This window comes from Rhinoraja longicauda, chromosome 32, assembly GCF_053455715.1.
Source record: "Rhinoraja longicauda isolate Sanriku21f chromosome 32, sRhiLon1.1, whole genome shotgun sequence".
In the NCBI taxonomy this organism is placed as follows: Eukaryota; Metazoa; Chordata; class Chondrichthyes; order Rajiformes; family Arhynchobatidae; genus Rhinoraja; species Rhinoraja longicauda.
Window position 1 is genome coordinate 23,623,652 of NC_135984.1, and position 12,116 is coordinate 23,635,767.

Consider the following 12,116-nt stretch of genomic DNA (forward strand, 5'->3'; position numbering starts at 1 on the left):
CCCCACCTATCATATTAGCTTGACCTAAATATATTGGAAACACTAATGATGAGTGCAGGGGAGGGACTGTGGACAAACATGCAGAGGGCAGAGTTCAGGCAAAGTTGGAATGGAAAATTTCTATGATTTTTGTATGATCTAGGGCTAGGCTTTTGGAAGCAGATGTTAACAATGCCTGGAGTCCTCCCATGCACATTCCTCCACATTCCAACTTTAAAAAAAAATCTGGAGCATAGTTGGAAACCTCACATTTGGGAGAACACTGCAATCTGATCCAAATGTTTACCGCACTCGCTGTTTAAAATAATAATTGTTTCTTCCACTCAGATTTGCAGCACAGATCAGGCGTTGTGAATATCTCCTTTACATAATTGTTGAATGTAAAGCAAAGGACACTAGTTTACACCCAACTATTACAACAAGTTCAGAAGGATGAAATAATAGCCATCCTTGGAGAGCATTGCATGAAATTAGAACCTAAGAATTAATATTATTTAAAGTTGATGGGTGGAAAACCAAGGATCAGTGATCGCATTCAGAGTGCACTAAAAATAAGTCATTCCAAATAATTCTTGCTCTTTTTACTCACATATTTTGACATTATTGCAAGCTGACCAAGAACCATGCATGGATCCATTGGGTTAATTGGTGGATGTTTACTATTTTACTCCATTTACTCTTATTGGAGAAATCTGGCATAAGTGTAAACTAATATGTTCATACACATTCCGATAATCTATGCTCTCAAGGTTCCACCTATGTTTCCGGTTGAATGTCTATTCAATTTCCCTTCCCATTCCCACACTGAACTGTGTGTCCGCTGACTTTTCCACTGCCTCAGAGAACCACGTGGGTAATCTCTTTCCCAGTGGTATGAACATTTGAATTTTCCAATTTCAGGTAACCCTCACCCTCTGTGTTCTTTTTTCCACTCCTACCGATCTGCTTAGGTTCTCTCCCCCTTTGTTCACCTTTCCTATTTCCATCTGCCCCTCATTCCTGTACCTATCCACCTGTGTTTCTTCTCCCCTGTCGTACCTTCTCCATCCCCCCCCCCTCCACATTTGTTCCATCTGCCCATTATCCATCCCTTGCATAGTTCCATTTATTACCTACCTTCCAGCCTGTCTCTACCTTCCCCCCACACCTGGTTCCATGTGCCCATTTTTTTCTCCTATAATACCACCTATCACCCACCAATTGTCTCTTATCTCTCCCCTCCTATTCTTCCTTGGCCTTTCTTGCCCATAATCCCCCACTTCACCTGGTTTTACCTATCAACTACCATCCTCCTGTCTTACCCCTCACTCTCACCTCTTCATTCCCTCACAGTCTCAGTCCTGATGCAGGGTCTCGATCTATAATGTCATACATCTCTTTGCCTCAACAGATGCTGCTTGACCTGCTGAGTTCCTGTTTTTGCTACAGTCTCTTGTGTCTCGGTAGTAAAGAACGATTTACAGAACTGATTATATGCCACTGTCTTTGCAGGCTTAAGTGATTTCCAAGCACCCCGCCAGCGAGTTGTTACAATAGATGAAGGAAGCATGGGTATCATCGAATGTCATTTACCCAACAGTAAACCCTCAGCACTCGTCCGTTACCGAGTGAGGGGAAAATGGCTTGAGCAATCTACAGGTGAGTGTAATTAGCCTTTGAGGTGAAGGTATATCAAAACCATTTTGAATAACTGCATTTCTTTTGGAATTTTTTTTAAAATTCGGATGTTGTAAGCAATTACTTTTGGATGGTAATTGTCTTATCTTGCTGTCCCAGGGCACATACTGCTTATATTTGGTACAGGATCTAATACTTCAGCTTGCCTTTTGTTTAGAATTGAATTCTTTACTGCCCCAATGATATTTCTTTCTCACATCTGTCCACCCCTTGTGATCTTTACTTTAGTTTATTGTCACGTGTGCAGCGGTACAGTGAAAAGCTTTTTGTGATCCAGGCAGTGAAAAGACTATACGTGATTGCAACTGAGTTGTCCACAGCGTAGTTACAGGATAACGGGAATAATGTATATTGCAGGGTAAAATCTGATTAAAGACTGTCCGATGGCCTCCAATGAGGTAGATGGTTGGTCAGATCGCTCTTTAGTTAGTGATAGGATGGTTTAGTTGCTTGATGATAGCTGGGAAGAAACTATCCCTGAATCTAAAGGTATGCGTTTTCAAATTTCTGTGCCTCTTGCCTCTTTGGAGAGTGGAGAAGAGGGAATGAATGGGGTGAGACTCATCCTTGTTTATGCTGGTGGCCTTGCCGAGGCAGCGTGGTGTAGATAGAGTCAAGCTGCTCTCTGATTGTAGTTGAGGATATGTGTGCCAGTCACAGACATACATGCAGCTAAATGATGTTGCAACTTTGAGGTGGGTTGAAAATAACCAATCACTTTTTATTACAATACTTCACATCAATTAAAGATCAGTACTGTCCTTCAATAGCCCTATTAAGTCTAGCAAACATTTTTTCAACCGTCCTTTGCATCATGTAGTACTTACAAACGAGATTCTGTTGTCTGCAAGACCTCTGGATGAGGGATGCCAATCTTCCTGCTCCTTATTCGTGCTCTGTACATTTGTAATGTGCATCCTGTACATGGCAGTAAAACAAAGCAATAAACATTTGCCAGGATCTACACAGAGCTGTCTGGGGGATATGTTGAGACAGTGCACCCATTATGTTTAGCTGTAGAATTCAAAAGTGATTTCTTCAGAGCCGTAAAATTATCTTTTAAAAGTGGCCAATGTTCCCTTCTTTATCGTACATATTCTTGTTTTCCAGATAACTACCTGATCCTTCCCTCTGGAAACCTACAGATACTGAACGTCACATCGCAGGATAAAGGAACCTACAAGTGTGCAGCTTACAATCCAGTTACACACGAGATGAAAATGGAGCCTAAAGGCCACAAATTGGTGGTTAGGCGTAAGTGTCCAGACTATAATTATTTTCTCGTTATACCTTGTCGCAATTATTGTTGGCTCGGTATAGCAAGTTCAGAAAAATCGCTTTAGCTCATGACCTCGCTGCATCATGTTACGGTTAAGGATATGAAAGGATAGAGTTCCCCTCCAGCCTCCGCATCAAAGGTCGTGAAACTGCCTGGTTCGTAGGTGCTGTTGTAATTGTCTGAGAAACCTAAACGGTGCAATTAGTTAACTGTTGGCTGCTTTATCAGAGCTTTCAATATTGGATTATGAGTTTGAATACATCCAAAGCAGTTACGAAGAAAGTTTCTTGTCTGCTTGCAGATAACTCTTTCAAGTGTTGATTTTGGACCAAAACTGTCCTCATTGGATGGACATGTTGGCTGTGATGTGAAGCGACATTACAATGTGCAGTGATAAATAATATCATTGGGATTAAGGCATATTATTGAGTGATAGGAGTGCTTTGGCACAGAATCCAGCCCTTTGGCGCTACTTGTGCATGCCAACCAAGTTGCCCAACCAAACTATTTCCACTTCCCTCCAAACCTGTCGTACCCATATTCCTGTTGGGTGCCTTATAAATGTCATAATTGTACCCATCTCTACTGCTTCCTCTGGCTGCTCGTTCTAAATGCACACCACCCTCTTTTGTTGTGTCCAGACTCTGCGCAGACAAATTAACTTCAATCTTCTATGTGATATTTATTTTTAAGGAGTTCATCTGTTGCACACGCATTAATCAAAACGTGTACTATTTCCTGCACATTAAAATCAACACTTTGCCTTTTGAACTTTGGATTACAACACTAATGGTTCTCAACCTTCTAAGTATAGTCATAGAGCATGAAAACAGATCCTTCGGCCCAACTCGTTCATTCTGACCAAGATTTCCCATCCATGCTAGTCCCATTTGTGCATGCCTAGCCCATTCTAAACCTTTCCTAAACATGTACCTGTCCAAATATCTTATACATTTTATTATTGTGCCTGCGTCCGCTACTTCATCTGGCAGCTTGTTCCATTTTCCCACCACTGTCTATGTGGAAAAAGTTGCCCCTCGGGTTTTTATTAAATCTTTCTTTCCCCCCCCCCACCCCCTCACCTTAAAACTATGCCCTCTGGTTCTTGATTCTACTCTGGAGGAAAAAGATACTCTGCATTCTTTTCCCTATTCCTTCATAATTTTATACACACAATATCATCACTCTTTGTATTCTAAGAATGATGTCCTAGCCACCCCAACTTTTCCCGACAGCTTAGGCCCTCAGGTCCTGACAACATCCTTGTAAATTTTCTGTGCACATAGATAATGTAGCTCAGAGGCTCCACTTTATTTGCCTGTAGATTTATTTGGGTAGTAAAGTCTGTACCCAGTTTGATATCTGCACAAAGATAGACATAAAGTGCTGGAATAACTCAGCGAGTTAGGCATATTGCTATTTGTAAATAAAATGGGACAGGCCACGGAATCCACATCCTCATTCTCTTTTTTGAATTATGTTGACAATCGTGCTTTAAACATTGATTTTCTCCATGTTTAGTTTAGAGATACAGTGTGGCCCACCGAATCTCTAATCAAAATATGTGCCTTTAAACTTTCTTAGAACTTGTTTGATGAAAGCAGTCCAAATGAGAGGCTAAATTTTGTTTTTCTAACCCATTATCATTTTGTTTTTTTAGTACGGTTATATCACATTGTTTATCTATCTTGCAGATAAACTGTTATCTGATATCCCATGCTCAGTCGGGTTTATGAAAGGAGCTTTCGTTTCATATCTGTTGTCTCCTAGCCCTCATCTAACCTGCACTTCCTCCAGATATTTTTCTTTCATTTCTCTTTCATTCATATGCGATTCTGTTCACTCACTTCAATTTTTCTCACTTACTTTCATGTGACTTTATTTTCCCCACAGTAGTTTTATTTTAGTCATCAATTCTTTTGCAGCCCAAGGCTTACTATTCATTGGTTCATTCCATCTCTCCTATCACCATTTGGTACAGCCATTTTGCCTTATCAGCAGTTTATTTTGCTTTACTTGACTTGTCTATTGTACAGTGACATTTAGTATGTGCATGTACTTTTGGTTCAGCTGTTTTGAGATTACTTTAAATTGTATAACATGATTTCTCCCATCTTCCTCTGTAGGTTCTGGATCCAACCCTGCGCACATCATCTACCCCACAGTCCCACGGAATGTAACAGTGATTCAGCACAGTCCACTGATTCTAGAATGCATAGCAAGTGGACTCCCAACTCCACACATTCGATGGCTGAGAAATGGTGTGAACGTGTCTGGGAACAAAAGCTTAAGACTCTTTCACGGTAACCTGGTTATTGATCAAGCTGGAGCAAAAGATGCTGGGAGTTATTTGTGTATTGCTGGAAATGGAGTGGGTGAACCAGTATCTGCAAACTACACAGTCATTGTTCATGGTGAGTGAATTTCTTTACCAAATTAGACTTTTTGAATGCCCTGCTGTTTTCAGTAAACTTTGCAAAAACAATATACTTGAATGTAAACTTTTATTCTTGTAGAGCCTGCAACAATAGTCAAAGGATTGCAAGAACTGACTCTACCTGTGGGATCCACAGCGATTTTAACTTGTGATTTTCACGGAAACCCTTTGCCCAATATCACTTGGTACCACAACGCAGCCATTATCCAAGATGGCCTTCGACACTTTCTCTCTGGGAACAGAGTGAAGATTGTAGAACTAAATGTAGAGGATGCTGGAATGTATCAGTGTATGGTGGAAAATGGCTTCGGGTCTATGCAATCATCAGCGAGGCTCATAGTACAAACAGGTACACAACTTTTTAACGGAGACTTCCCACCCCAAATATCAACCTCATTTTCAGTTTAAATTGCATAGTACATTTTAAAATGAGAATTCATGAAGATTGTTTGTACAGCAGCACAACTATGGAACAGCAGGTATCTGATCAATGTCTGAATTCATTGTCTTGTTGCTTCTGCTGCCACACATGACATCATCAATTTGGGTTTGTTCCTTTTGGTAGCATTCACCTCTGGCCAAAAATGTGTGGATTAAGTGCTTACTGTGAAATTGAGAAAAATGATGAACATTAATTTGGTAAAGTGGATGGACATCAATATTGTATCCAGGCTCCTCGTGTTTTATGTGTGTTTAATTTATGCATTATTGAAATAATGTTCTTGTTTAATAAATACCAAAACCTAATTTATGTGCTGTATTGTTGGAATAACATGCTCAAATTTATGCCTATTTAAATGTTTATGATTAATTTGTGCATTGTGATTAGTGCTACTTTTCAGGAATGTAAGCCCCTGTGTAAAAAGCGAGGTGCCTGTACTGCACTGTACCTCAATGCAGTGTCTGTTCTGCATTTTGGTGGGATGAGAACCAAAAAGTTCTGTAAATGTTCTGGACATCGGTCTTTCCTGGACTTAAAAATAATTATTGATTGTTTAGTTTGGTTTAGAGATACATCGTGGAAACAGGCCCTTTGGCCCACCAAGTCCACACCGATCAACAATCCCTGCAAATTCACACCATCCTACACACACACTAGGGACAATTTTACATTTATACCAAGCCAATTAACCTACAAACCTGTACTTCTTTGGAGTGTGGGAGGAAATCGAAGATCTCGGAGAAAACCCACGCAGTCATGGGGAGAACGTGCAAACTCCGTACAGACAGCATCTGTAGTCGAGATCGAACCTGGGTCTTTGGTGCTGGAAGGCAGCCACAGTGCCGTCCCTTTGTGTTCTTTGAGAAGTATTGGCAAATCATGTGTGGCTCTGTTCTCTAGCACAATTTCTCCAACTAAATCACCATTATTAGACCTCCTTCAAAAAACATACTCTTTGTTTCCTTCTCTCCAACTACAACATGATCGCCAGAAGTCTTAGTAGATATCGTTGCTCCATAATTACATTCTCATTTCTTGCTGCCATCTGTTTCCTTTTGTATTTCATGTCACCAATCTTTGCCCCTGCTTTGTAAAATCTTTACGTGCTCGTATACTTAATTACTCATAAAATTCTCATTACTTTGTATGATACTAAATTATACAGAAAGATTCCATGCTGAAATTGGCTTTTGCTTAGTTATTTGTACTCTCCTGGAATGTAGTGCAATAACTTAGTGTTATGTAATAACTATGTGTTGATAACTTAATGATGACCGAATGATGGGGGAATTTCACTAAGTTCCTTGTATACGTTTCCCAGTACGGCCACTAGAATGTGAATGTGTTGTCATTAGGCAATGTTAGAATTGATATGGTAGGGATCTTCCTTTCTCATAAAGGAACAAGAACTTGGTAATGTTAAATGACAGGGCTGTGTAGTATTTTATTGTTGCAATGGCAATGTATGAAATTTGAGCTAATTGAAAAAAACATTTATTTCAGCGTGGTTTATTTTTCTTACAGATAGAGACACAAAGCCTGTGATTATCTCTCCACCCCCCAATGTAAGAGTGACTGAAGGAGATTTTGTTATACTAACTTGCAATGCCACTGGGCAGCCCACACCCATTATCCGCTGGTTTGATCGTCACGGACTGATTAGCAGCCATCCTTCTCACATTCTTCGGTCAAAATCAAGAAATTCTCAACTAATTGGTGCAGGCAGTACAAACTCCAATACTCCTCGCCTCACTGTGTCTAGAGCTGGATCAAGCTCTCTTTACATACGCACAGCATCATTAGAAAGTTCTGGGCAATACATCTGTGAAGCCTCCAACAAAATGGGTTCGGTACAAGCAGAAGCCTTCCTCTCAGTTGGTAAGCATCAATTTCTGTTTTTTGGCCATTCAGATCATACATTGACAAAGAATTGTGATCATTTGATATGATATGTCTTCTAAGCATTGTCTCTTTGTTTATATTTTATTCACATGTTATAGAAAAAGTAGTTGCTCAAAGAAACATTTGCAGCTCATAAGACTCATGCGTGGAAACAGGCCCTTTGGACCAAGCTTTCCGCCCCCAACATGAACCTATTGCTGAGATTTCTGTTTGTAGTAACTTGGTGAAAAGTTAACATTCTGACTTCTATTGCAGACTTCTCAAGAAGTAATGCTGAATAACATTTGTTCAATTGTACCCTTTCCCGAAAAAAACATTGATTCTAAGGAAACTGATGGTCTGTATTCTAGTCACTTTAAATATTTATAGTCTAATTGGCTTGCAGCACACTGTCGTTACTCAGCTTTTTTAAAAAAAGCTTCTGCTGCTTTTGCTTCTCCACTTCATGTCGTCCTTATGGATCTCGGTTCATTTTCTTCACATGTTTTGGGGATTCTGAGGTGTCTGATGAAGCCTATGTGGGAACCAAAGATAGGGGAGGAGGTGTCTATTGGAGCAGGTGCTGGCTAATTTATGATGTGATATGATTTTGCGCGGTGCTTCTGAAAACTCTTGATGCATGGATACCATCCTTAATGTTGCTCCTCCGTCATGAGTAGTCTTAGAGTCATACAGCATGGAAACAGGCCTTTGGCCCAACTTGCCCACACCGACCAATATGCCCCATCTATACTAGTCCCACCTGTCTGCCTTTGGAGCATATATCTCTCTGGCCCATATCGAGACATACGCCACATTTTCCTGAACATGGGGTTGTACTATTTCTTTATCGGCCATTTGAGCACATCCTTGAATGTTTCTGTTCCTTTGCAGATCTTTTCCCATAATGGAACTCGGAATAAAGTCAAAACGCCCATTTTTTCCTCAATATAATTAATAGGAGCACGCTGTGCCATATTGGATGGTATTGGTATTGGTTTATTTTTGTCATGTGTCCGAGTTACAGTAAAAAAAACATTGTTTTGTATGCAATCCAGAACAAGCCATCCATATATGATTTCAATCAAACCATGCAGAATAAATATACTGTTACAACTACAGAGAAAGTGCAGATAAAAGAAAAAGAACAAGGGGCGCAGCGACGGAGATTGGGGGATTGGAAATGAATACTTTTAGAATGCTTCAGTTATCTAAGTGTGGGTGTGATTATGCACTCAACGCACTTTTCAATGATCCTTACCAAGATCATACTTCAAGCTGATTGCCATTCTAATGGAATACTGAAGAGAAGGCAGGTCTTTTTTTCATCTGAGTGAGACCAAAGTAAGTCAGGACCTTGTCAGTCTGTCCAAACCTCTCATAAACTCACTTAGTTACTGGCCTCATTTTCTCTCCTAACTAGCATCAATTGCTGTAATCATACGAGTTTGAAAATGACAGCTGAACTGTTGAAGCCTGTAATAGCTTTGAGACTGCTGTCATTCCAGGGTTGTCATTCCCAATTTCCCACCCACCAGACCAGAGTTTTGATGGGAGAGGGCTTTTATCCTTTCAAAATTGGAACGTGATCTTGTGGATGAATTGTCAGCAGTTCTGGTGTGCATTTGTATGGTGCTGACTATCCATTCCCAACCCCCACATCCCCATATATTAATGCTGCGGCCCGCGCTAGCTCAACTCTTTAGCTGAGAAATTTAACAGTTTGGTTTACTTTACACAAATTGATTGTTCTCTATTTTAATATCAGACGATGCTAACGCTGAAAGGCTGAATAACAATGGTACTTAATTCATAGCTTCCTTAATAATGAAAATCATTTTCTATAGCTCAAGACTGTATATAAAAATTTCAATAAAAGATCATCCAGTGTCTATTAAAGATGCGATTAACCTCCTCCATCCCCCACCCCCTCCCTCTTGCAACCTTTGATTGTGTGTAGAGGGCACATTTTTATATGATGCAAAAGAATGCTGGTACAATTAGTGGAAGCACTGTGAAATGATGGACCAGACATTATTGCTTCAGTAACTTATTTTTCTTGCAAGCTTCAAAGAGCCTCAATGACCATTATTGTGGAATTGAACTTACAGTACTAATGGATACATCATATTAATATTTCCAGTGTCAATTTCCCAGTGTAAAATTTGAATCTTGCATATTGGAGAGCAAGTTCATGAAATGCAACAAATATAGGTTTTTAGATCAGTCTGCCAATCAGGAAATGGGCTATCTTAGCTCCAGGACTGCAGTTATACATAATGACCCTATTGGAAGGGGGCCTCTGTTAAAGTAATTGACCTTATGGAATTTTGCATTCATTTCAAAGCTAATGCAAGACACAAAATGCTGGAGTAACTCAGTGGGTCAGACAGCATCTCTTGAGAACATGGGTAGGTGATGTTTTGGGTCGGGACCCTTCTTCAGACTCTGGGAGGGGGGTGGGAATGTGGTGAAAGTAAGCTGGAAGGGTCTATCCCATCTGCAATCTAACTGCAATCCCCCCCCCCCCCCCCCCAAATCAATCTGAAAAAGGTTCCCGACCCAAAACATCACATATCCGTGAAGACAAAATCCTGGAGTAAATCAGCGGGTCAGGCAATAGGTGATGTTTCTGGTCGAAGCCCTTCTTCAGAGTCAGGGGGAAGGAAACTGGACACTAAAAGGTTCAGAACTGCATCTGCACATCATCTATCCATGTTCTCCAGAGATGCTGTCTGACCTGCTGAGTTATTCCAGCACTTTGTGTCTTTTTTTGTGAACCAGCATCTGCAATTCCTTGTTTCTACTCAGGGCAATGCAAACTACATAGATCTTATGGATGAGTTGTCTGACAGTTGGGTAGGTAATTTTTGTTTAAAGCATACAAATAAATATATCAAGTTGCATTTTTTGAGGAGTATAAAGCTTACATTGCATTGGAAGAAACAATCTAATTCGAAAAGAGGTTAGAAAGAATAGTTAATGAGGGTATTGAAAAAATGCTAGAAAAGAGATAAAGTGTAGGGATTGGGTTAATTTTCAGGTGTAGCAAAAGTTGATCAAGAAATCGAGAGAAATAAAATTGAATCACGTGCAAGAAATATAAAAGTGGATTCAAAGTTGATGTAGTTACTAAAAATAGCTTGCCAAATGCAAACATTGTCTCCGATAGGCAGAGACAGGAGGAACTTTACAGGGGATAAAGGAATAGCAGAGGCAATACAAAAAAAAGACTTTGCCTTTTACAAACAGAAATGGAATTACTGTTTTATATCTTCAACTAGTGCTTCCTGACCCAATGAGTTTTTCTAATTTATTTTATTTGTTTTTTTTTAATTTTTGCCAACTGAGAAATTAGTAGTGGCAAAGATGAGGCAGTGGAGAAATTAGGTTTGATCGCTCCAAGCATTTACATTAGAGCTTAAAAAGAGATAGCCATAAAGACAGGTATATTATTGTGCATGTTCCAGACTTTCCATATTTTAAAATGGGTTTGGAGGTTGAATTGCAACATAGATGATTCCACTATCAGAGAAAAGAGGGGAGTGAAAATGGGAAATTACAGCTTGGGTAACCTCGTATCACTGGTATGGAAAATGGTGGATTATTGGGGCCATAAAATTTTGAAGGAAATCAAGGAATGGTGAGGAAGTACTAGTAAATATCAAGGTAAAAGATCATCCATAGATGTATTGAATGGTGAAGTGAGTGTGTGAGGGGCCATATACTCTGTTCTTGCTTCAATGTCCTATTTTCTAGTTGAAGAGTACTTAAAGTCACATATTTAGACAAAGTCAACACAGATTTATGAAAGAGAAATTATATTGAACAATTTTGTTTTTATTTTGTGGATTTAGGTAACAGGATGAATGAGAAGGAATTAGTCAATGTTTTCCAATGATTTTTAAGAAGTAGTTGATCAGGGTGCCATAAGTAAATGCTGAAAATTAGGACCTCATGGGATTGGGTGGTAACAGTGTGATGGAGAATTGGTTATTGGAAAGAAAACAGGTTATTTTTAGATGTGCAGTTTTTGCGTTTTTCAACCTCAGCTATTTGTAGTTTAATATTGCAGTTTAATTACAAACAAGTGATCCAGACGAGAGAAAAATAGTTGTTCTTGGGCACACAAAAGGATATGTAAGGTTAACTGAATAAGCAAGGATGCAAGAAGTAGATTTAATGGAGAGAAGGCGGACAGATAAAGTTTTTAAAAAATGGAATATTTTTTTGGAAAGAGCAATGTCTGGGAAATATTGGAATTCAAAGGAATTTCTCTCATATGTGGGCCAAAAAAAACTGTATGGAGAATCTTAGGAGGAAAATGCCTTCCTTAGAAGTAGCAGGAAATATTACTGTAGGGACAGATTGTGTAGACTGTACCTTGTGTGTAATTCCCA

The 12,116-nt window shown here is 39.5% G+C and overlaps 1 protein-coding gene across 5 annotated transcripts in view; it reads left to right on the plus strand.

Annotated features, from left to right (window-relative positions):
- Nucleotides 1-12,116, plus strand: part of cdon (cell adhesion associated, oncogene regulated) — a 151,421-nt gene that overhangs the window by 98,300 nt on the left and 41,005 nt on the right. For all 5 annotated transcript variants that reach the window (XM_078426989.1, XM_078426990.1, XM_078426988.1 and 2 more), the window contains exons 4-8: nucleotides 1,492-1,638; nucleotides 2,788-2,931; nucleotides 5,083-5,370; nucleotides 5,473-5,742; nucleotides 7,360-7,713. In XM_078426989.1, the coding sequence (XP_078283115.1) occupies nucleotides 1,492-1,638; nucleotides 2,788-2,931; nucleotides 5,083-5,370; nucleotides 5,473-5,742; nucleotides 7,360-7,713 (1,203 nt within the window). The remainder of the gene's footprint in view (nucleotides 1-1,491; nucleotides 1,639-2,787; nucleotides 2,932-5,082; nucleotides 5,371-5,472; nucleotides 5,743-7,359; nucleotides 7,714-12,116) is intronic.